Source organism: Rhinoderma darwinii, chromosome 1, assembly GCF_050947455.1.
Source record: "Rhinoderma darwinii isolate aRhiDar2 chromosome 1, aRhiDar2.hap1, whole genome shotgun sequence".
Classification (NCBI taxonomy): Eukaryota; Metazoa; Chordata; class Amphibia; order Anura; family Rhinodermatidae; genus Rhinoderma; species Rhinoderma darwinii.
In genome coordinates, this window is record NC_134687.1 from 248,309,510 (window position 1) to 248,336,119 (window position 26,610).

Below are 26,610 nucleotides of genomic sequence, written 5' to 3' on the forward strand. Positions count from 1 at the left end.
CTTCAACAAGCACTGAGCACCACCAGACAAAGGCTGTCGAACTACAGGACCCAGCCAGCTGAAGCACAGAGTCTGTGACATTGCAAGCTAAGGCAGTGCCAACCATTTTTCATTTCTACATGTTGCACAATACACACAGTTAATTGGACTCTGGTAAGCAGTACCAGTATGATTAGCCTGTCAGCAATTATTGATAATGGCAACTCAAATGGCGTCATTGACACATTGCTCTCTCACTGGCAGAGATGAGGCTGCACTAACAAACAGAGAAATTGGCTGCTGCCGGATTGGTAGTGAAAGCTCCTTACTCGCTCCTTACCAGTTGCGGCGAGTAAGGAGCTTTCTTATCGATTCTGCTGCTCTCCTGCACCAGCTGCAGGCTGTTGTAGTTCTGTGACTACAGGGTTCAGTTTTCATGGTAATAATACGCATGAGACTGTTTCCAAAGCGTAAAATTGATTGTACAGGCATCAGTAAAGCCTCTATAGGCGTTATTGCGACCTCTGACCTGGAGAATCACAGCGCGGTTAAAACATCTGCTGAGAGGTCTCCTCAGGAACTTTGCTCTGTGCTAGCAGATGTGTTAATAGTGCGGCAGGCAACAGGGAATTAATTTAAAGATTCTGTACAAAAACAGAATCGTTAGGCGCCCAAATGGAGAATTTGATTAATGAACCAGCTCTACACAGATTTACTCAAATCTGTAGGCCTTTCACATTATGATCAGAAGTCCTCCAATTTTTGCTCCCTCTACCCTCTCACAGGAGAAGGCTGCAGATACATCCCTCCAAAACAGCTAATATTTACAGATTTCTTGTAGAAAAATTATTTGGACTGTTGAAAGGTGAGGATGGTGCTATTTTTCCCACAATACGCGTGGCCCACACTGCTAGCATAACATTCACAAGCTTTATACACATTAACCACTTCCCGACCGCCCACAGTAAATTCACGTCGGCATTTGCTGGGCTCTGTGCAGCGCCGATGTGAATTCACGGTAGGTGTCAAAAGCGCGATCCGGGTGTCTCAGAGTAGCGCTGACACCCGGATCGCGTTGTTAACCCCTGCCTTTGGTCCCGGAGACATGACCGGGACTTAATTGGTTCAGGTCCCGGTCATGTGATCGCAGGGAAAGTTTGTTGTAGCAACGAACTGGAAAGTTTGTTACTACAACAAACTGGAAAGTTTGTTGCTACAACAAACTTTCTCGGGGACTGATTTGCGGGTGCTGCAGTCGGTTATAAGGCAGAACCGGAGGCCATACAACGGCCCCTGGGTCTGCCATGCACGGCAGCCTATGATAACCAGCCGGAGGCCGGTCCTCCTAAGCTTCCTGTCAGTGTGACTCTCAGCGTCACACTGACAGTTTATAATACGTTACACTAGGTAGTGTAATGTATTATAGCAGCGATCAGTGCTGCCAGTCTTCAAGTAAAACAAGTAAAAAATAAAATAATGTTTTATAAAAGTGTAAAAACAAGTTATAAACGTTACAAAAACAAAAAATGCTTTTTTTCCTATAATAAGTCTTTTATTATAGGAAAAAAATGAAAATGTTAAAAAAAAAGTACACATATTTGGTATCTCCGCGTTCGTATCGACCCAAACGATAAAACTATTATTTTTCCCGCACGGTGAACAGCGCAAAAAAAATTAAAAAACAATGTCAGAATCACTATTTTTTTGGTCCTCAACCCTCCAAAAATATAGAATAAAAAGTGATCAAAAAGTCGCATGTACCCTAAAATAGTACCAATAAAAACGACAACCCGTCCCGCAAAAAACAAGCCCTTACACAGCTTTTTGGACTGAAAAATAAAAAAGTTATGGCTCTCAGAATATGGCGACACAAAAAATAAATAATTTTATCTAAGTGATTTTATTGCGCAAATGCCACAAAACAAACAACGATATACATCTGGTATCGCCGTAATCGTATCGACCCGCAGAATAAAGTAAAATGTCATTTATAGCGCACGGTGAAAAGTGTAAAAAAAAAAAAAAAAAACTACAAAAAACAGTGTCAGAATTAGTTTTTTTTGTCACTTTGCTTGCCAAAAAATCAAATAAAAAGTGATAAAAAAAAAATTAAAAAAATCACATGTACCCTAAAATGGTACCAATGAAAACTACAGATTGTCCCGCAACAAATAAGTCCTCGCACGGCTCCGGTGAAGAAAAAAATACGAAAAGTTCTGGCTCTCAGAATATAGCGACAGAAATTGTGCAGTGTCCAAAAGCGGATAAGATCGGGCGCCATTTATCAGTGCGACATTGGCCACATATCTGCGGATTATTATTTACCGAATTATTATACCCTCTTATTATGTCCTGATGTACTCTGCCCAATTTACACATACCCCCACATCATAAACTGAAGTACCAGCAAAACCCCAAACAGAACAGTTACCAAGCAAACTCTGCGCTCCAAAAGCCAAATGGCGCTCCCTCCCTTCTGAGCCCCACAGCGTGCCCAAACACCAGCTTACGTCCACATATATGATATTTTATATCCGGGAGAACCCGCTCAACATTGTATGAGGTATTTGTCTTCAGTGGCACAAACTGGGCACAATATATTGTGCATTAAAATGGCATATCAGCGGAAAATTTTAATTTTCACTTTGCACCATCCGCTGCGCATTAACGCCTTCGCGCACCACGACTTAATAGCATGTCGTGGTGCGGGGGGGTTATATATGGAGTGGGCTCACGCGCTGCGCCCGCTCCATATTCTGCAGGTGTCCGCTGTGTATTACAGCTGACACCCGGCACTAATGGACAGGAACAGCGATCGCGCTGTTACAGGAGCCTGTAAAAATGATATTATACTGCAATACATTAGTACTGCAGTGTATTGTACCAGCGACCTAATGATCGCTCGTTCCAGTCAGGACAAATTGCTTTACAAATTTTGGGGTGATTTTTCTCCTTTATTCATTGTAAAAATTAAACATTTCTATGTTTTTTCAGAAAAAAGATTCTCATTTTCATTTTCACGGCCTAATTCCACTAAATTCAGCAAAAAAACTGTGGGGTCAAAATGCTAACTATACCCCTAGAAAAATTCCTTGAGGTGTGTAGTCTACAAAATGGGGTCACTTTTGGGGGGTTTCCACCGTTTTGCTCCCTCCAGGGCGTTGCAAACGCGACACGGCACTGAAAACCAATCCAGCAAAATCTGCGCTTCACAATCCAAATGGTGCTCCTTCCCTTCTGAGCTCTGCCGTGAGTCCAAACAGCAGTTTAATACCACATATGGGGTATTGCTGTAATCGGGAGAAGTAGCGTTACAAGTTTTGGGGTGCTTTTTATTCTTTATTCCTTGCAAATAGCTTCTTTTTTTGTATATTTTTTCAGAAAAAAAAAGTAGATTTTCACTTTGACAGGCAAACTCCAATAAATATAGCAGAAGACCTGTGGGGTCAAGATGCTAACTATACCCCTAGATAAATTCCTTGAGGGGTGCAGTTTCCAAAACAGTGTCACTTTTGGGGATTTCCACGGTTTCGGCACTACAAGACCTCTTCAAACCCGACATGGTGCCTAAAATATATTCTAAAAAAAGGAGGCCACAAAATCCACTGGGTGCTCCTTTGCTTCTGAGGCCGGTATTTCAGTCCATTATCACACTAGGGCCACATGTGGGATATTTCTAAAAACGGCAGAATCTGGGCAATAAATATTGTGTTGCGTTTCTCTGGTAAAACACTGTGTTACAGACAAAAAATGTATTACAAATGAATTGAAGCAAAAAAAAAAAAAAAAAAAATTGTCTATTTCCCCTCTACATTGCTTTAATTCCTGTGAAACGCCTAAAGGGTTAAGAAAGTTTCTGAAAGCTGTTTTGAATACTTTGAGGGGTGCAGTTTTTAATATGGGGTGATTTATGGGGTCTATCTAGTACATAAGGCCCTCAAAGCCGCTTTAGAACTGAACTGGTCCCTGTAAAAATCGACTTTTGAAATTTTCTTGAAAATGTGAGAAATTGCTGGTAAAGTACTAAGCCTTGTAACGTCCTAGAAAAATAAAATAATGTTCAAAAAATGATGCAAATATAATAAGTAGACATATGGAATATGTGAAATAGTAACTATTTTGTGTGGTATTACTATCTGTTTTACAAGCAGATACATTTTTAAATTAGAAAAATCATAATTTTTGCAAATTTTCTCAAAATTTTGGTGTTTTTCACAAATAAGCAATGAATTTATTGACCAAATTTTTCCACTAATATAAAGTACAATATGTCACGAGAAAACAATCTCAGAATCGCTTGGATAGGCAAAAGCACTCCGGAGTTATTACCACATAAAGTAACACGTCAGATTTGAAAAAATGGGGCTGGTCCTGAAGGGCAAAATGAGCTCGGCCTTGAAAGGGTTAAAGAGACTGTCACCACATTATAAGTGCCCTATCTCCTACATAAGGAGATGGGCGCTGTAATGTAGGTGACAGTAATGCTTTTTATTTAAAAAGACGATCTTTTTTCACAAAGTTAGGAGCGATTTAAGTTTATGCTAATGAGCTTTCTTAATGCCCAAGTGGGCGTACTTTTACTTTCGACCAAGTGGGTGTTGTACAGAGGAGTGCATGACGCTGACCAATCGGCATCATGCACTCCTCTCCATTCATTTACACTGCACTAGCGATATAGATATATCGCTATGTGCAGCCACATACACAAGCCCTAACATTACTACAGTGTCCTGATAATGAATACACATGAAATCCAGCCTGGACGTCATGTGTACTCAGAATCCTGACACTTCTGAATCTTTTTTTGTGAGATTCCGGCAAGTGAAACCAAATCTCGTTTAGCTCAAAGATCTCGCGAGATCTCGTATCCGTTGCTGGAATCTCACAAAAAAAGAGTCAGAAGTGTCAGGATTCTGAGTACACATGACGTCCAGGCTGGATGGTCATGTGTATTCATTATCAGGACACTGTAGTAATGTTAGGGTTTGTGTATGAGGCTGCACATAGCGATATATCTATATCGCTAGTGCAGTGTAAATGAATGGAGAGGAGTGCATGATGCTGATTGGTCAGCGTCATGCACTCTGTATAACGCCCACTTGGTCGAAAGTAAAAGCACGCCCACTTGGGCATTAAGAAAGCTCATTAGCATAAAACTTAAATCGCTCCTAACTTTGTGAAAAAAGAACGTTTTAGTAAATAAAAAGCATTACTGTCACCTACATTACAGCGCCCATCTCCTTATGTAGGAGATAGGGCACTTATAATGTGGTGACAGAGTCTCTTTAACAAAATATATTAAAAAAATATATATATATGTTTATTACCCATGGTTAACGTTGCTCCTCCTGCTCGTTGAACACCCTCCAGTACAGTCTTAGGTTGAAATGCGATTATGTGATAAGCAGAGCCAACTAAGCCTAACAAAGAGAAAAACAAGGAAGGTAATAAAAACAAGATAATAGTAGGTAAACATTATTTCAGAATAGACATAGACAGCAAGTAAAACTTCAAGTACAGGTTCCTCACACCAATGCTGACCTTTGTGATGCCAGCTTCCAACAACTGGAACATAAAACCGGCACATTAGGCCCCAGGAACACGGCCTTATTGATTACGGGCACGGACTGTCACCTGCATTTACGTTCCGTGTTCCCATTATAAAGTACAGAAGCACGCAGATAAAAATTACGGTCATGTGCATGAAGTCTAAACCGTTTAAAAGGTTTTTCCAAGGAATAAAAATTATTAACCAAAGTATACTAACTTCATACTAGTTTAACTTACCAATATGGTTCCTGTTTCAAATCCGGCCGCTTCCATCCTTTGTGCCGTAGGACTGGAAGTTCTCTTCTTGCAATCTAATCACGGTGTCGACAAAGGCGCGTGCATGCTAAACACTCATCCCCAACTCCTGTGTCAGGAAGTCACAGCCCTCGTCACGCTAGAGGACTGGTCACTAGATTACTGGCATATATCTATATGCCAGTACTTTAGCCTGTGCACTGATAGTACACAGGCAGTTGTTAGGACATATCCAAGTATGCCCTAACAACAGGAAATATGGTCAGACACCCTGAGATCCTTCAATGGATCATGGGCTATTTGTCCATATATGGTATGTCCCTCGATCGCATCACAAAGACTCTTCACATTTTCCCCTTTTTTTTTTTTTTAATTCACAAAAAGTTTATTGTAAAACATCAGAAGTAAATACAGAGCATTGGGATGTGAAGGCAACATATCCACCGTAAGTATAAAAACACTAATTCAATACAGCAAGTTCAGACATTTAGGACAGTGAAAGTTATCAAGTAAATGTTATACAAAATAATACAAAGCAAGCATTCCTTAAAGGAACAGTGTTACGGAAAAAAAAAAAAACAACATCAGTTTGATTTTAGTCTTTTATTAAAACTTTTATATTTATTTGTGTTTGTGTTTTACTTTTTTTTATTTTTACACTTTTTCTTCCCTATGGGGGCTGCCATTTTTTACTCCATTTCTGTGTGTGTCGATTAACGATACATACAGACATGGAATACGGCAGCTACAGTTCCATAGTGAATGCGAACGGGACCCGTTCCATCCACTATGGTGTACGCCGTCTGTGTGGGAACGGCGCATGCGCCGCTCCCACACAGTCCAAGTTGAACTGAGCGCCGTCCGGCGCCATTTTCCTATAGACCGGAAGTCGCGGCCGGACAGTAAGATTATTACTTCCGGTCGCGGCTTCCGGACTTGTGCAGTTGGAGCAGCGGCAGCAGACGGAGCGGACGGACCGGAGGGAGCGGCGGCGGCAGGAGCAGGTAAGTGATTTCTATGTATGTTCGTGTTTCAGTGTGTGTTTACTACTGTATGTAAACCTACTACACTGTGTGTTAGCTCAAAAAATGGCAACACAGTGTAGGAGGTTTGAACCGTTCAATCCCCTCGTTTCTCCCGGCACTAGCCAGGATAAAGGAGGGGGGGATTCTGAGAGCTCACTAGAGCGAGGGATTTTTACCCAATTTTGCAGCATAAAAGCAATGTGGTTGCTTTACCACATGCAATGCTGCAATTTTGGGAATTGCTCCATCTAGTGACCAGTGCTGGGAAATATTATAAATTAGAATCTAATTTATAATATTTCCTGACTCGTGAAAAAAATAAAAAAAATTAGAACAATGTTTAATCACCTACACACTAATTGTTTAACTAAAAAAAAACCAAAACATTTTTTGCTAACAACACATTCCCTTTAACCCCTTCACGCTCCTTGACGTACTATTACGTCATGGCAGCTCTATCGTTCGCGCTCCATGCCGTAATAGTACGTCTTGCAGTTAGAACAGCGGTGCGCGCGCCCGGCGCGTTCATGCGCTGTGATAGCTGCTGTTTCTGACAGCAGGCTATCACGGCATAATGGGACGGGACCATTTACTATGGTCCCGCCTCGCCGATCGCCGCTATTGGCTAGTCAGTGAGTAACTAGCCAATAGCAGCGATCGGTCTCATTCAGCACAGCAGTGCTCGAGCCCGGCGTTCCTGAGCTGTGATAGCTGCTGTTTCTGACAGCATGCTATCACAGCATAATGGGCCGGGACCATTTACTATGGTCCCGCCTCGCCGATCGCCGCTATTGGCTAGTCAGTGAGTAACTAGCCAATAGCAGCGATCATTCTCGTCACTTCCTCTCTCTGACCTCACATCCTGCTGCAACCGCCCTGAACGCCCTGTTGGAGTTAGCGAGGCGTTGAGATCGGTTGTGAGCAGAGAGTCAGAGAGAAAAGAAGTGAAAAAAAGTGAAAAAAAGTTTCTAAAACAACGTTTTTTTTGCTTCCCACCACCCCATCCACTACCCACTCCTGTTCCCTTCCTCTTTGAGTTCTACCCACGTTTTTTGGTCAGTGATCTCCTATCACTGACCACTTTTCAGTCTTCAGGACCACATTTCTTGGTCCCTGGGGATTTTTTTTTCATTTTTTTCTATATAAAACATAAAACAAAAAAAAAATATAAAAAGAAAAAAAAGAAACAAAAAAAAATAGTTAGTTTAGCCAATTTTGAAAATTTAACTGGTTAGTTTAGTATTAGCCCCTTCCCGCTCCTTGACGTACTATTACGTCATGGCAGCTCTATCGTTCGCGCTCCATGCCGTAATAGTACGTCTTGCAGTTAGAACAGCGGTGCGCGCGCCCGGCGCGTTCATGCGCTGTGATAGCTGCTGTTTCTGACAGCAGGCTATCACGGCATAATGGGACGGGACCATTTACTATGGTCCCGCCTCGCCGATCGCCGCTATTGGCTAGTCAGTGAGTAACTAGCCAATAGCAGCGATCGGTCTCATTCAGCACAGCAGTGCTCGAGCCCGGCGTTCCTGAGCTGTGATAGCTGCTGTTTCTGACAGCATGCTATCACAGCATAATGGGCCGGGACCATTTACTATGGTCCCGCCTCGCCGATCGCCGCTATTGGCTAGTCAGTGAGTAACTAGCCAATAGCAGCGATCATTCTCGTCACTTCCTCTCTCTGACCTCACATCCTGCTGCAACCGCCCTGAACGCCCTGTTGGAGTTAGCGAGGCGTTGAGATCGGTTGTGAGCAGAGAGTCAGAGAGAAAAGAAGTGAAAAAAAGTGAAAAAAAGTTTCTAAAACAACGTTTTTTTTGCTTCCCACCACCCCATCCACTACCCACTCCTGTTCCCTTCCTCTTTGAGTTCTACCCACGTTTTTTGGTCAGTGATCTCCTATCACTGACCACTTTTCAGTCTTCAGGACCACATTTCTTGGTCCCTGGGGATTTTTTTTTCATTTTTTTCTATATAAAACATAAAACAAAAAAAAAAATATAAAAAGAAAAAAAAGAAACAAAAAAAAATAGTTAGTTTAGCCAATTTTGAAAATTTAACTGGTTAGTTTAGTATTAGGGTTAGTTAGTGTCAGGGAACCGTCAAAAAGCGTAGTTAGGTATAGTGTCAGGGAATTTAGCGTCAGGAATCGGTCACCGTAGATAGGCTTAGCGTTAGGGATCCATCACCGTAGTTAGGTTTAGCGTCAGGGAAGCTCGGAATAATTAGATAGGTTTAGTGTCAGGCACCCGTCACCGTAGTTAGGTTTAGTGTCAGGGAAGCTTGAAATAATCTAGATAGGTTTAGTGTCAGGGAATCGTCGCCGTAGTTAGGTTTAGCGTTAGGGAAGTCCACATAAAATTTAGTTAGGTTTAGTGTTAGGAACCCTCGCCCTAGTTAGCTTTAGTGTCAGGGAAGTCCACTTGCTCTCTAAAAACAAAACACACATTTGTGCTAGTTGTGCTATCCTATTGCTCCCAGTTAGGGATTTATTTTTTTGCAGTATATAAATTTTGTCTTCGCACAACAAGCATGTCCCAACGGACATTTACTGCTGAAGAGGCGTATGCATTTCTGGCCTCCGACACAGACTCGTCGGATGGCGATACACTATTTTATTTGTCTACCTCCTCATCCAGCGATGAAGAGGAGGGACCCCCTAGGAGACGCCCCAGGACCACCACCATAGTAGAAATCCCTGAGAGAAGTGACCCCACAACAAGTGATACCCCTGAGCGAAGTGACCCCATTTGGACGCCCACACCAGACCATTATGAACCCCAAATCCCTGAGTACACGGGCAGCCCAGGCATCAAATTTAACACGGCAGGGTTCAGTGAGATGGACTTTTTCAAGTTCTTCTTCACTGATAACTTTATAGAGCTAATGGTCACCCAGACTAATTTATATGCCCAACAGTATATCACCAAGAACCCCAACTCATTTTATGCCCAATCCCAGAGGTGGACTCCTGTAAACGCAGCAGAGTTGGGCAAGTTCTGGGGACTGCTCTTGAACATGGGGCTTCTAAAAAAGCCATCCATTAGGACCTACTGGAGCACGGACATCCTATACCACACCCCGATGTACCGTATGGCCATGTCCAGGATGCGTTATGAGGCAATACTTCGCTTCCTACATTATGCCGATAATGAGCAGTGCCCACCCCGAGATGACCCCAGTTTTGACCGTTTATATAAACTGAGACCCCTATTAGACCATTTCAGTGCCCGGTTTGCCCAAGCATACACCCCCGAGAAGTGTATTTCCATTGATGAGTCCCTGGTACATTTTAAAGGGAGGCTTCAATTCCGCCAATACCTGCCAAGTAAGAGGGCAAGGTATGGCGTGAAGTTGTATAAGCTGTGCGAGAGTGCATCAGGGTATACATATAAATTCAGGATATATGAAGGGAAGGACAGCAGTATTCAGCCCCCAGAATGCCCCCCCTTACTGGGAATTAACGCAAAAATTGTGTGGGATTTGGTGCACCCACTGCTGGACCAGGGTTACCACCTCTACCTGGATAATTTTTATACCAGCGTCCCGCTCTTCAAGTGCCTCGCTTCCAGAAGGACTGCGGCATGCGGCACTGCTAGAAAAAATCTTAGAGGCCTCCCTAAAACACTGCTTGGGCAAACACTCAGAAGGGGTGAGAGCAGGGCACATTCTAGTAGCAACATATTGTGTGTCAAGTACAAGGACAAGAGAGATGTCCTTGTATTGACAACAATACATGGCCACACCAGTACCCATGTACCTGTACGAGGTACCAGTACAGAGACCCCCAAACCAGATTGCATCCTGGACTACAATAGGTACATGGGAGGGGTGGACTTGTCAGATCAAGTCCTGAAGCCCTACAGCGCTACGCGGAAATCGAGGGTGTGGTATAAGAAGCTGGCCGTGCACATCATACAGATGGCATTGTACAATGCGTACGTGCTACGTCGATGTGCAGGCCAGAGGGGAACTTTCCTGGAATTTCAAGAGGTGGTTATAAAGAACCTAATTTTTGGCGACCAGGAAGGAGGGGCACCCAGTACTTCTGGAAGCGAGGCCACACGCATCGTACCAGGGCAACACTTTCCAGGAGAAGTTCCCCAAACTGGCAAGAAGGGAAAAAGTCAAAAGAGGTGCAAAGTGTGCTATAAGAGGGGGATAAGGAAGGACACAACATACCAATGCGACACGTGTCCCGAAAAACCAGGGCTCTGTATGAAAGATTGTTTTAAAATTTACCATACATCCCTTGATTTTTAATTTACCCTGATGCACTCCGCACAGCTTATCCCCCTCATCTTTCCCTTTTGAGCCCTGCCATGTGCCCAAGCAGCAAATAACAGCCACATGTAGGGTATTGCCGTACCCGGGAGAACCCACATTACAATTTATGGGGTGTATGTCTCCAGTGGCACATGCTGGGCACAATATATCAGACACTGAAATGGCATATATGCATAGGAAATTGCAAATCTCACTTTGCACCATCTGCTGCGCATTACCTTTTACACAATAACTGTGGGGTCAAAATGCTCACTACACCACTAGATGAATGTCTTAAGGGGTGTAGTTTTTAAAATGGGTTCACTTCTCGGGGGTTTCAACTGTACTGGTACCTCAGGGGTTCTGCCTACATGACTTAGCACCAGAAAAGCTCCAGTAGGCTAAATGGTGGTCCTTCCCTTCTGAGCCCTGTCGTGTGCCCAGGCAGCTAATAACAGCCACATGTAGGGTATTGCCGTACCCGGGAGAACCCACATTACAATTTATGGGGTGTATGTCTCCAGTGGCACATGCTGGGCACAATATATCAGACACTGAAATGGCATATATGCATAGGAAATTGCAAATCTCACTTTGCACCATCTGCTGCGCATTACCTTTTACACAATAACTGTGGGGTCAAAATGCTCACTACACTCTAGATGAATGTCTTAAGGGGTGTAGTTTTTAAAATGGGTTCACTTCTCGGGGGTTTCAACTGTACTGGTACCTCAGGGGTTCTGCCTACATGACTTAGCACCAGAAAAGCTCCAGTAGGCTAAATGGTGGTCCTTCCCTTCTGAGCCCTGTCGTGTGCCCAGGCAGCTAATAACAGCCACATGTAGGGTATTGCCGTACCCGGGAGAACCCACATTACAATTTATGGGGTGTATGTCTCCAGTGGCACATGCTGGGCACAATATATCAGACACTGAAATGGCATATATGCATAGGAAATTGCAAATCTCACTTTGCACCATCTGCTGCGCATTACCTTTTACACAATAACTGTGGGGTCAAAATGCTCACTACACCACTAGATGAATGTCTTAAGGGGTGTAGTTTTTAAAATGGGTTCACTTCTCGGGGGTTTCAACTGTACTGGTACCTCAGGGGTTCTGCCTACATGACTTAGCACCAGAAAAGCTCCAGTAGGCTAAATGGTGGTCCTTCCCTTCTGAGCCCTGTCGTGTGCCCAGGCAGCTAATAACAGCCACATGTAGGGTATTGCCGTACCCGGGAGAACCCACATTACAATTTATGGGGTGTATGTCTCCAGTGGCACATGCTGGGCACAATATATCAGACACTGAAATGGCATATATGCATAGGAAATTGCAAATCTCACTTTGCACCATCTGCTGCGCATTACCTTTTACACAATAACTGTGGGGTCAAAATGCTCACTACACTCTAGATGAATGTCTTAAGGGGTGTAGTTTTTAAAATGGGTTCACTTCTCGGGGGTTTCAACTGTACTGGTACCTCAGGGGTTCTGCCTACATGACTTAGCACCAGAAAAGCTCCAGTAGGCTAAATGGTGGTCCTTCCCTTCTGAGCCCTGTCGTGTGCCCAGGCAGCTAATAACAGCCACATGTAGGGTATTGCCGTACCCGGGAGAACCCACATTACAATTTATGGGGTGTATGTCTCCAGTGGCACATGCTGGGCACAATATATCAGACACTGAAATGGCATATATGCATAGGAAATTGCAAATCTCACTTTGCACCATCTGCTGCGCATTACCTTTTACACAATAACTGTGGGGTCAAAATGCTCACTACACTCTAGATGAATGTCTTAAGGGGTGTAGTTTTTAAAATGGGTTCACTTCTCGGGGGTTTCAACTGTACTGGTACCTCAGGGGTTCTGCCTACATGACTTAGCACCAGAAAAGCTCCAGTAGGCTAAATGGTGGTCCTTCCCTTCTGAGCCCTGTCGTGTGCCCAGGCAGCTAATAACAGCCACATGTAGGGTATTGCCGTACCCGGGAGAACCCACATTACAATTTATGGGGTGTATGTCTCCAGTGGCACATGCTGGGCACAATATATCAGACACTGAAATGGCATATATGCATAGGAAATTGCAAATCTCACTTTGCACCATCTGCTGCGCATTACCTTTTACACAATAACTGTGGGGTCAAAATGCTCACTACACCACTAGATGAATGTCTTAAGGGGTGTAGTTTTTAAAATGGGTTCACTTCTCGGGGGTTTCAACTGTACTGGTACCTCAGGGGTTCTGCCTACATGACTTAGCACCAGAAAAGCTCCAGTAGGCTAAATGGTGGTCCTTCCCTTCTGAGCCCTGTCGTGTGCCCAGGCAGCTAATAACAGCCACATGTAGGGTATTGCCGTACCCGGGAGAACCCACATTACAATTTATGGGGTGTATGTCTCCAGTGGCACATGCTGGGCACAATATATCAGACACTGAAATGGCATATATGCATAGGAAATTGCAAATCTCACTTTGCACCATCTGCTGCGCATTACCTTTTACACAATAACTGTGGGGTCAAAATGCTCACTACACTCTAGATGAATGTCTTAAGGGGTGTAGTTTTTAAAATGGGTTCACTTCTCGGGGGTTTCAACTGTACTGGTACCTCAGGGGTTCTGCCTACATGACTTAGCACCAGAAAAGCTCCAGTAGGCTAAATGGTGGTCCTTCCCTTCTGAGCCCTGTCGTGTGCCCAGGCAGCTAATAACAGCCACATGTAGGGTATTGCCGTACCCGGGAGAACCCACATTACAATTTATGGGGTGTATGTCTCCAGTGGCACATGCTGGGCACAATATATCAGACACTGAAATGGCATATATGCATAGGAAATTGCAAATCTCACTTTGCACCATCTGCTGCGCATTACCTTTTACACAATAACTGTGGGGTCAAAATGCTCACTACACCACTAGATGAATGTCTTAAGGGGTGTAGTTTTTAAAATGGGTTCACTTCTCGGGGGTTTCAACTGTACTGGTACCTCAGGGGTTCTGCCTACATGACTTAGCACCAGAAAAGCTCCAGTAGGCTAAATGGTGGTCCTTCCCTTCTGAGCCCTGTCGTGTGCCCAGGCAGCTAATAACAGCCACATGTAGGGTATTGCCGTACCCGGGAGAACCCACATTACAATTTATGGGGTGTATGTCTCCAGTGGCACATGCTGGGCACAATATATCAGACACTGAAATGGCATATATGCATAGGAAATTGCAAATCTCACTTTGCACCATCTGCTGCGCATTACCTTTTACACAATAACTGTGGGGTCAAAATGCTCACTACACTCTAGATGAATGTCTTAAGGGGTGTAGTTTTTAAAATGGGTTCACTTCTCGGGGGTTTCAACTGTACTGGTACCTCAGGGGTTCTGCCTACATGACTTAGCACCAGAAAAGCTCCAGTAGGCTAAATGGTGGTCCTTCCCTTCTGAGCCCTGTCGTGTGCCCAGTCAGCTAATAACAGCCACATGTAGGGTATTGCCGTACCCGGGAGAACCCACATTACAATTTATGGGGTGTATGTCTCCAGTGGCACATGCTGGGCACAATATATCAGACACTGAAATGGCATATATGCATAGGAAATTGCAAATCTCACTTTGCACCATCTGCTGCGCATTACCTTTTACACAATAACTGTGGGGTCAAAATGCTCACTACACCACTAGATGAATGTCTTAAGGGGTGTAGTTTTTAAAATGGGGTCACTTCTCGGAGGTTTCAACTGTACTGGTACCTCAGGGGTTCTGCCTACATGACTTAGCACCAGAAAAGCTCCAGTAGGCTAAATGGTGGTCCTTCCCTTCTGAGCCCTGTCGTGTGCCCAGGCAGCTAATAACAGCCACATGTAGGGTATTGCCGTACCCGGGAGAACCCACATTACAATTTATGGGGTGTATGTCTCCAGTGGCACATGCTGGGCACAATATATCAGACACTGAAATGGCATATATGCATAGGAAATTGCAAATCTCACTTTGCACCATCTGCTGCGCATTACCTTTTACACAATAACTGTGGGGTCAAAATGCTCACTACACCACTAGATGAATGTCTTAAGGGGTGTAGTTTTTAAAATGGGGTCACTTCTCGGGGGTTTCAACTGTACTGGTACCTCAGGGGTTCTGCCTACATGACTTAGCACCAGAAAAGCTCCAGTAGGCTAAATGGTGGTCCTTCCCTTCTGAGCCCTGTCGTGTGCCCAGGCAGCTAATAACAGCCACATGTAGGGTATTGCCGTACCCGGGAGAACCCACATTACAATTTATGGGGTGTATGTCTCCAGTGGCACATGCTGGGCACAATATATCAGACACTGAAATGGCATATATGCATAGGAAATTGCAAATCTCACTTTGCACCATCTGCTGCGCATTACCTTTTACACAATAACTGTGGGGTCAAAATGCTCACTACACCACTAGATGAATGTCTTAAGGGGTGTAGTTTTTAAAATGGGTTCACTTCTCGGGGGTTTCAACTGTACTGGTACCTCAGGGGTTCTGCCTACATGACTTAGCACCAGAAAAGCTCCAGTAGGCTAAATGGTGGTCCTTCCCTTCTGAGCCCTGTCGTGTGCCCAGGCAGCTAATAACAGCCACATGTAGGGTATTGCCGTACCCGGGAGAACCCACATTACAATTTATGGGGTGTATGTCTCCAGTGGCACATGCTGGGCACAATATATCAGACACTGAAATGGCATATATGCATAGGAAATTGCAAATCTCACTTTGCACCATCTGCTGCGCATTACCTTTTACACAATAACTGTGGGGTCAAAATGCTCACTACACCACTAGATGAATGTCTTAAGGGGTGTAGTTTTTAAAATGGGGTCACTTCTCGGGGGTTTCAACTGTACTGGTACCTCAGGGGTTCTGCCTACATGACTTAGCACCAGAAAAGCTCCAGTAGGCTAAATGGTGGTCCTTCCCTTCTGAGCCCTGTCGTGTGCCCAGGCAGCTAATAACAGCCACATGTAGGGTATTGCCGTACCCGGGAGAACCCACATTACAATTTATGGGGTGTATGTCTCCAGTGGCACATGCTGGGCACAATATATCAGACACTGAAATGGCATATATGCATAGGAAATTGCAAATCTCACTTTGCACCATCTGCTGCGCATTACCTTTTACACAATAACTGTGGGGTCAAAATGCTCACTACACCACTAGATGAATGTCTTAAGGGGTGTAGTTTTTAAAATGGGGTCACTTCTCGGGGGTTTCAACTGTACTGGTACCTCAGGGGTTCTGCCTACATGACTTAGCACCAGAAAAGCTCCAGTAGGCTAAATGGTGGTCCTTCCCTTCTGAGCCCTGTCGTGTGCCCAGGCAGCTAATAACAGCCACATGTAGGGTATTGCCGTACCCGGGAGAACCCACATTACAATTTATGGGGTGTATGTCTCCAGTGGCACATGCTGGGCACAATATATCAGACACTGAAATGGCATATATGCATAGGAAATTGCAAATCTCACTTTGCACCATCTGCTGCGCATTACCTTTTACACAATAACTGTGGGGTCAAAATGCTCACTACACCACTAGATGAATGTCTTAAGGGGTGTAGTTTTTAAAATGGGTTCACTTCTCGGGGGTTTCAACTGTACTGGTACCTCAGGGGTTCTGCCTACATGACTTAGCACCAGAAAAGCTCCAGTAGGCTAAATGGTGGTCCTTCCCTTCTGAGCCCTGTCGTGTGCCCAGGCAGCTAATAACAGCCACATGTAGGGTATTGCCGTACCCGGGAGAACCCACATTACAATTTATGGGGTGTATGTCTCCAGTGGCACATGCTGGGCACAATATATCAGACACTGAAATGGCATATATGCATAGGAAATTGCAAATCTCACTTTGCACCATCTGCTGCGCATTACCTTTTACACAATAACTGTGGGGTCAAAATGCTCACTACACCACTAGATGAATGTCTTAAGGGGTGTAGTTTTTAAAATGGGGTCACTTCTCGGGGGTTTCAACTGTACTGGTACCTCAGGGGTTCTGCCTACATGACAGCACCAGAAAAGCTCCAGTAGGCTAAATGGTGGTCCTTCCCTTCTGAGCCCTGTCGTGTGCCCAGGCAGCTAATAACAGCCACATGTAGGGTATTGCCGTACCCGGGAGAACCCACATTACAATTTATGGGGTGTATGTCTCCAGTGGCACATGCTGGGCACAATATATCAGACACTGAAATGGCATATATGCATAGGAAATTGCAAATCTCACTTTGCACCATCTGCTGCGCATTACCTTTTACACAATAACTGTGGGGTCAAAATGCTCACTACACCACTAGATGAATGTCTTAAGGGGTGTAGTTTTTAAAATGGGTTCACTTCTCGGGGGTTTCAACTGTACTGGTACCTCAGGGGTTCTGCCTACATGACTTAGCACCAGAAAAGCTCCAGTAGGCTAAATGGTGGTCCTTCCCTTCTGAGCCCTGTCGTGTGCCCAGGCAGCTAATAACAGCCACATGTAGGGTATTGCCGTACCCGGGAGAACCCACATTACAATTTATGGGGTGTATGTCTCCAGTGGCACATGCTGGGCACAATATATCAGACACTGAAATGGCATATATGCATAGGAAATTGCAAATCTCACTTTGCACCATCTGCTGCGCATTACCTTTTACACAATAACTGTGGGGTCAAAATGCTCACTACACCACTAGATGAATGTCTTAAGGGGTGTAGTTTTTAAAATGGGGTCACTTCTCGGGGGTTTCAACTGTACTGGTACCTCAGGGGTTCTGCCTACATGACTTAGCACCAGAAAAGCTCCAGTAGGCTAAATGGTGGTCCTTCCCTTCTGAGCCCTGTCGTGTGCCCAGGCAGCTAATAACAGCCACATGTAGGGTATTGCCGTACCCGGGAGAACCCACATTACAATTTATGGGGTGTATGTCTCCAGTGGCACATGCTGGGCACAATATATCAGACACTGAAATGGCATATATGCATAGGAAATTGCAAATCTCACTTTGCACCATCTGCTGCGCATTACCTTTTACACAATAACTGTGGGGTCAAAATGCTCACTACACCACTAGATGAATGTCTTAAGGGGTGTAGTTTTTAAAATGGGGTCACTTCTCGGGGGTTTCAACTGTACTGGTACCTCAGGGGTTCTGCCTACATGACTTAGCACCAGAAAAGCTCCAGTAGGCTAAATGGTGGTCCTTCCCTTCTGAGCCCTGTCGTGTGCCCAGGCAGCTAATAACAGCCACATGTAGGGTATTGCCGTACCCGGGAGAACCCACATTACAATTTATGGGGTGTATGTCTCCAGTGGCACATGCTGGGCACAATATATCAGACACTGAAATGGCATATATGCATAGGAAATTGCAAATCTCACTTTGCACCATCTGCTGCGCATTACCTTTTACACAATAACTGTGGGGTCAAAATGCTCACTACACCACTAGATGAATGTCTTAAGGGGTGTAGTTTTTAAAATGGGGTCACTTCTCGGGGGTTTCAACTGTACTGGTACCTCAGGGGTTCTGCCTACATGACTTAGCACCAGAAAAGCTCCAGTAGGCTAAATGGTGGTCCTTCCCTTCTGAGCCCTGTCGTGTGCCCAGTCAGCTAATAACAGCCACATGTAGGGTATTGCCGTACCCGGGAGAACCCACATTACAATTTATGGGGTGTATGTCTCCAGTGGCACATGCTGGGCACAATATATCAGACACTGAAATGGCATATATGCATAGGAAATTGCAAATCTCACTTTGCACCATCTGCTGCGCATTACCTTTTACACAATAACTGTGGGGTCAAAATGCTCACTACACCACTAGATGAATGTCTTAAGGGGTGTAGTTTTTAAAATGGGGTCACTTCTCGGGGGTTTTAACTGTACTGGTACCTCAGGGGCTTCTGCCTACATGACTTAGCACAAGAAAAGCTCCAGTAGGCCAAATGGTGGTCCTTTCCTTCTGAGTCCTGCCATGGGCCCAAACATCAGTTTATCACCACAAATGGGGTATTGCCGCACTCAGGACAAATTGGGCAACAAAATGGGGTGTTTTATTCCTTGTGAAAATAAGAAATTTTGAACAAAAATTACATCTTAATGGAAAAAAATATCATTTTTTTAATTCACAGCCCAATTCAAATAGGTGCTGTGAAAAAACGGTGTGGTCAAAATGATAACAACAACCATAAATGAATTCCTTGAGGGGTCTAGTTTCCAAAATGGGGTCACTTCTGGTGGGTTTCCATTGCTTTCATACCTCTGGGGCTCTGCAAATGCGACATGGAACCCGAAAACCAATCCAGCAAAATCTGGACTCCAACAAACACATAGCGCTCCTTTCCTTCTGAGTCCTCCCATGGGCCCAAACGGCAGTTTATCACCACAAATGGGGTATTGCCGCACTAAGGACAAATTGGGCAACAAAATGGGGTGTTTTATTCCTTGTGAAAATAAGAAATTTTGAACAAAAATTACATCTTAATGGAAAAAATATCATTTTTTTAATTTCACAGCCCAATTCAAATAGGTGCTGTGAAAAAACGGTGTGGTCAAAATGATAACAACAACCATAAATGAATTCCTTGAGGGGTCTAGTTTCCAAAATGGGGTCACTTCTGGTGGGTTTCCATTGCTTTCATACCTCAACACCTCTTCAAACCTGGCATGCTGCCTAAAATATATTCTAATAAAAAAGAGGCCTCAAAATGCACTAGGTGCTCCTTTGTTTCTGAGGCTTGTGTTTTATTCCACGAGCGCACTAGAGCCACATGTGGGACATTTCTAAAAACTGCAGAATCTGGACAATACATATTTAGTAGTATTTCTCTGGTAAAATCTTCTGTGTTACAGAAAAAAATGGAATAATATTGAAATTCAGCAAGAAAAATGAAATTTGCAAATTTCACCTCCACATTGCTTTAATTCCTGTGAAATGCCTGAAGGGTTAAAAAACTTTCTAAATGCTGTTTTGAATACTTTGAGGGGTCTAGTTTTTAAAATGGGGTGTTTTATGGGGGTTTCTAATACATAGGCCCCTCAAAGCCACTTCAGAACTCAAGAGGTACCTTAAAAAAAAGGCTTTTGAAATTTTCTTAAAAATATGAGAAATTGCTGTTTATGTTCTAAGCCTTGTAACGTCCAAGAAAAATAAAAGAATGTTAAAAAAACGATGCCAATCTAAAGTAGACATATGGGAAATGTGAACTAGTAACTATTTTGGGTGGTATAACCGTCTGTTTTACAAGCAGATGCATTTAAATTCTGAAAAATGCAATTTTTTCAAAATTTTCTCTAAATTTTGCAATTTTTCACCAATAAACACTGAATATATCGACCAAATTTTACCACGAACATGAAGCCCAAAGTGTCACGAGAAAACAATCTCAGAATCGCTTGGATAGGTTTAAGCATTCCGACGTTATTACCACATAAAGTGAAATATGTCAGATTTGAAAAATGGGCTCTGAGCCTTAAGGCCCAAACTAGGCTGCGTCCTTAAGGGGTTAAAGGGAATGGGTCGCTAGAAATTATTATTTTTTTAGTTAAACAATCATTATTTGAGTGATTACACATTGTTTTAATTTTTTCACAAGTCAGGAAATATTATAAATTAGATTCTAATTTATAACATTTCCATGTGCTGGGCACTAGAGAGTGCAGACTTTGAACGTGGTCGGCAAGAGGTTTTTGCAATTTGCCATACGGCTATGGCACGCAATGACAGCAGCAGGTGTCACTCCGCATCCCGGCCAATTAACCCCTTAGATGCCACTGTCCATAGCGACCAAAGCTTCTAAGTGGTTTGCACCTCATCGGACGCGATAGCGGGGTGCCAGTGTGTTACTATGACAATTGGAGGCATGACAATGGACTCCTGGTCTGCCATGTACTTAAAGGGAATGTGTCGCTAGAATTTTTTCTTTTTTTTTCTTTTTAGTTAAACAGTTAGTATATACATGATTACACGTTGTCCTAATTTTTTCAAAAGTCAGGAAATATTATAAATTAGATTCTAATTTATAATATGTCCATGTGCTGGTCACTAGAGGGAGCAATTCCCAAAATTGCAGCATGGTCAATGTGGTAAAGCAACCTCATTGCTTTATGCTGCAAATTTGGGGTATACAAACTTGCTCTAGTGTCCTCACACAATCCCCCCCTCCCTTATTCTGGCTAGTGCCAGGAGAAGGAGGAGGTTGAATCTTCAAACCGCCTACACTGTGTGCTGCCATTTTCTGGGCGACTACACAGTGTAGGAGGATTAGATACAGTGCTAAGCAGACAGTATGACACTAACATATACGAACATAATACACATATCACATACACAAACATAACTTACCTGCTCCTGCCGCCTCCTCTCCTATTCCTTGCGCCTTCGCTTCCTTGAACATATGTCCGGAAGCCATGGCCGGAAGTAGTCATCTGACTGTCCGGCAGCAGCTTCCGGTCCACATGAAAATGGCGCCGGATTTCGCTCTAACTAGCTTCGTTTTGGTCTGTGTGGGAGCAGCAAATGCGCTGTTCCCACACAGACGGCGTACGCTGCAGTGAATGGAACTGCTCCCGTTTGCATTCTATAAGTGGATGTATGTGCCGTATTCCATCTCTGTATGTGTTGTTAATAGACACAGAGATGAAAAAAAAAAAAATGGCAGTAGAACACAAATAACATTTATTTTAATACCACACTAAAAGCAATATTATAAAAAAAAAAATCATGACACCTTCCCTTTAAATATTTGTGAACCAGCGTGTAGAGCCGATCACTGCCTAAGGCATAATATAAAGAATTAACCAACTAACTAGAAACTCGAACAGTTTCCACAGGTATAGATGCATAAAAGTAGAACATAAACATATCAGGTAACATTCAGCGGAAGGTCAGGAACTATATTTATGCTGCGTGGAAAGTGGAGGTCTATAATGCATACATGGAATGTAAGAGGGGCCAACTGGATATAGGCAAAATAGGAGCCACGTCCGCGGCAGCAAACAAATTAAGGGCTTGGGGGCGAGCTAGAAATTCTGTATGGGGGGGGGGGGGGGACAGACAGTAGCAGCAGACTGCAGCCATCTATCCCAAATTTTGGTGAATTTGAGGGGACAGTTTCTATGTTAGAATAACCATTTCTTGTGGGGTAACATACTACCAACCAAAGACAGCCATTCTGCAAATGTAGGGGCACAACAGGACAACCAAGTTTTGGCTAACAGCTTTTTGGTATAATGTCTCCACAATAAATGTATGGATATGACGGGAGTCATATTCTGCAGGGTCAGTTGTGAATAGACAGGACTTAGGGCACAGTGGGACAGGAGACCCCATCCCATCGTTCAGAAATTTGATAACTTGATCCCAGAACCCGGCTACGTTAGGGCAGGACCACACTAGATGATAAAAGCAACCTGAGGTAAGTCCACATTTAGGGCACTCATCAAGGTAGTCAGGACGGAAGGGATGTAATCTAGAGGTGGTATAATCGCCCTATGCAGTATGTAAAATTGTGTGAGTCGCTCGTTATAATTGGATGATACAAATTTAGGGGAGGAGAGGGTTTTGTCCCATTCAACGTCAGTCAGTGGACCTACATCACCCTCCCATTTTACCTTCAGCAGGATGAGCATAAATTCTCTAAACTTGCTGGACAATTGGCCATAAAGATGAGAAATCAAGTGTTTAACGGGGAGAAAGCAGAAAGTTAGGAAGTGGGAAGTGTTCGTTTTCCGGGGCCCAGCTGAGTCTCAAGTGCATGTTTGACTCTCAAATAGAACAGTTGGGAAGAGGGGAGATCAAATTCCTCCTGCAGCTCTGGGAAGGTCTTAATACCAGTCAGAATACATATGGGAGATAGACCAAATGCCATTCTTGTGCCAGGGGATATCAAAGGAAAGCTGCAATAATTCTGGGAGAGCTTTACAGTGCCATAGAGGTGTGTGCCTAGTCATGCCAGTGGAGTAGAACTTGCGTTGGGAAACATCCCACACCAGTAGGGCCTGGTTCAGGATTGGGTGGTCACGTAAGTTTCCACCGGTATGCAGTCAGCCACAAAACAAGATATGCAAAGGGTGAGCATAATGTGCACTAAATGGGGAAATAATTAGGTTCTGAACTCTCACACGCTCCCCATCTTGCAAGGTGAGACAACGGACCAGCTATATATTACCATTTAACACTGGGGAAAGATACACCACCCTCATCCCATGGGGCGCATAGACGCCAGCTAGCCACCCGAGACCTACCATTATTCCATACAAAGGGAGTATACTTTCAATACGCTGTAATAAACGGGCTGGGAGGTATATGGGAGATTGCTGGACAATATACAGGATTTTAGGCATTAGGGTCATTTTAACTAAACTCACTCTTGCAGCTGTAGATAGGAGCAATTGGTTCCATCTGGCAATTTTGGTACTTAATGCCTCGAAATAAAAAACTGATCTAGAAATCTGTTTACCAAGATATGTAATAGAGGTGGACCAGAGGAGTGGGGCAGAGATCGCCGGACCCGATATAGCTAATGGTAAAATATGACTTAGACCAATTAATGGATAAACCAGACATTGAACCAAAACGTGTCATTATAGAAAGTACTATACGCAGGGACAACCCAGGGTCAGCGAGATATAACAGGGTGTCATGCTGACCTTTTCTTGTACAGGGGGAGGTTAAAACCTATAAAATCGGGGTTCTTGTCTGAGTACTTCAGCAAGTGGTTCCGCTGCCAGCGCAAATAATAGAGGGGAAAGAGGGCAACCTTGTATACATCTATACAAGGGAAAGGGGTCCGAAGTCCAGCCATTTACTGGCACTCATAAAGATGGGGCAGAGTATAATAATTGACCCCATTTTATAAACTCGGGTCCGTATCCAAATTTCACAAGTGTTAAAAAAAAAAAAATCCCATTCTATTGAGTCAAAGGCCATAGCGGCATACAGGGAAACTATGACCCGAGCGCCAAAATCCTCACGAGTGGATTTCAAATTAGTGAGCATTCGGCAAAGTTTAATGGCCTTGGCTTTGCCAGGCATAAAGCCCATCTGGTCCGAATGGATCAGACAGTATAACTGTATTAAATAGTCTAGCCAAAAGTTCTGCCAAAATGTTAACCCCTTCCCTCTTTAGCCACTTTTGACCTTCCTGACCGAGCCTCATTTTTCAAATCTGACATGTGTCACTTTATGTGGTAATAACTCCGGAATGCTTTCACCTATCCAAGCGATTCTGAGATTGTTTTCTCGTGACACATTGGACTTTATGTTACTGGCAAAATTTGCTCGATATGTTCAGTATTTAATTGTGAAAAACACCAAAATTTAGCGAAAAATTGCAAAAATTAGCATTTTTCTCAATTTAAATGTATCTGCTTGTAAGACAGGCAGTTATACCACCCAAAATTGTTTCTAATTAACATCCCCCATATGTCTACTTTAGATTGGCATCGTTTTTTGAACATCCTTTTATTTTTCTATGACCTCACAAGGCTTAGAACTTTAGCAGCAATTTCTCACATTTTCAAGAAAATTTCAAAAGGCCATTTTTACAGGGGCCAGTTCAGTTGTGAAGTGGCTTTGAGGGCCTTATATATTAGAAACCCCCAAAAAGTCACCCCATTTTAAAAACTTCACCCCTCAAAGTATTCAAAACAGCATTTAGAAAATGTCTTAACCCTTTACACATGTCACAGGAATTAAAGCAATGTAGAGGTGAATTTTACAAATTTCATATTTTTTTGCAGAAATAAATTTTTAGTACAATTTTTTTTATAACACAGAAGGTTTTACCAGAGAAATGCAACTCAATATTTGTTGCCCAGTTTCTGCAGTTTTAGGAAATATCCCACATGTGGCCGTAGCGTGCTACTGGAATGAAGCACCGGCCTCAGAAGCAAAGGAGCACCTAGTGGATTTTGGGGCCTTATTTTTGTTAGAATAAATTTTAGGCACCATGTCAGGTTTGAAGGGCTCTTGCGGTGCTAAAACAGTCAAAATCCCCCAAAAGTTACCCCATCTGGGAAACTACACACCTCAAGGAAATTATCTAGGGGTACAGTGAGCATTTTGACCGCACAGCTTTTTTACAGAAATTATTAGAAGTAGGTCGTGAAAATTAAAATCAACATTTCTTCAAAGAAAATGTAGGTTTAGCGATTTTTTTTCTCATTTTCACAAAGACTAAAGGAGAAAAAGCACCGTAAAATTTGTAAAGCAATTTCTCCCGAGTAAAACAATACCCCACATGTGGTAATAACCGGTTGTTTGGAGACACGGCGAGGCTGAGAAGGGAAAGAGCGCTATTTGGCTTTTGGAGCTCAAGTTTAGCAGGAATGGTTTGCGGAGGCCATGTCACATTTACAAAGCCCCTGAGGGGACAAAACAGTGGAAACCCCCCACAAGTGACCCCATTTCGGAAACTACGCCCATTGAGGAAATTATCTAGGGGTATAGTGAGCGTTTTGACCCAACAGGTTTTTTGCATAAATTATTGGAAATAGGCCCTGAAAATGACAATCTAAATTTTTTCAAAGAAAATGTAGGTTTAGCTAATTTTTTCTCATTTCCACAAGGACTGAAGGAGAAAAAGCACCGTAAAATTTGTAAACCAATCTCTCCCGAGTAAAACAATGCCCCATATGTGGTAATAAACGGTTGTTTGGAGACACGGCAGGGCTGAGAAGGGAAAGAGCGCTATTTGGCTTTTGGAGCTCAAGTTTAGCAGGAATGGTTTGCGGAGGCCAGGTCACATTTACGAAGTCCCTGAGGAGACAAAACAGTGGAAACCCCCCACAAGTGACCCCATTTTGGAGACTACACCCATTGAGGAAATTATTTAGGGGTATAGTGAGCTCTTTGACCCCACAGGTTTTTTGCAGAAATTATTGGAAGTAGGCCCTGAAAATAAAAATCAACATTTTTTCAAAGAAAATGTAGGTTTAGCTTATTTTTACTCATTTCCACAAGGACTGAAGGAGAAAAAGCACCACAAAATTTGTAAAGCAATTTCTCCCGAGTAAAACAATGCCCCACATGTGGTAATAAACGGCTGTTTGGAGACACGGCTTGGCTTAGAAGGGAAAGAGCGCTATTTGGCTTTTGGAGATCACATTGAGCAGGAATGGTTTGCGGCGGCCATGTCACATTTGCAAAGCCCCTGAGGGGAAAAAACAATGAAAACGCCCAAAAAGTGACACCATTTAGGAAACTACACCCCTTGAGGAATCCATCTAGGGGCGTAGTGAGCATTTTGACCCCACAGATGTTTCATAGAATTTATTAGAATTGGGCAGTGAAAATAAAAACAATCCTTTTTCTTCAATAAGACGTAGCTTTAGCGCAAATTTTTTCATTTTCGCAACAAATAAAGGAAAAAAAGAACCCAACATTTGTAAAGCAATTTCTACCGAGTACGGCAATACCCCATATGTGGTCATAAACTGCTGTTTGGGCACACGGCAGGGCTCAGAAGGGAAGGACCGCCATTTGGAGTGCAGATGTTTCTGGATTGGTTTCTGGGCGCC

General features: G+C 43.5%; 1 protein-coding gene across 1 annotated transcript in view; it reads right to left on the bottom strand.

Annotated features, from left to right (window-relative positions):
* NDUFA11 (NADH:ubiquinone oxidoreductase subunit A11) overlaps nt 1–26,610 on the bottom strand; it is a 51,992-nt gene that overhangs the window by 9,759 nt on the left and 15,623 nt on the right. Inside the window, exon 2 of the mRNA XM_075850173.1 lies at nt 5,307–5,399. Within this exon, the coding sequence (XP_075706288.1) occupies nt 5,307–5,399 (93 nt within the window). The remainder of the gene's footprint in view (nt 1–5,306; nt 5,400–26,610) is intronic.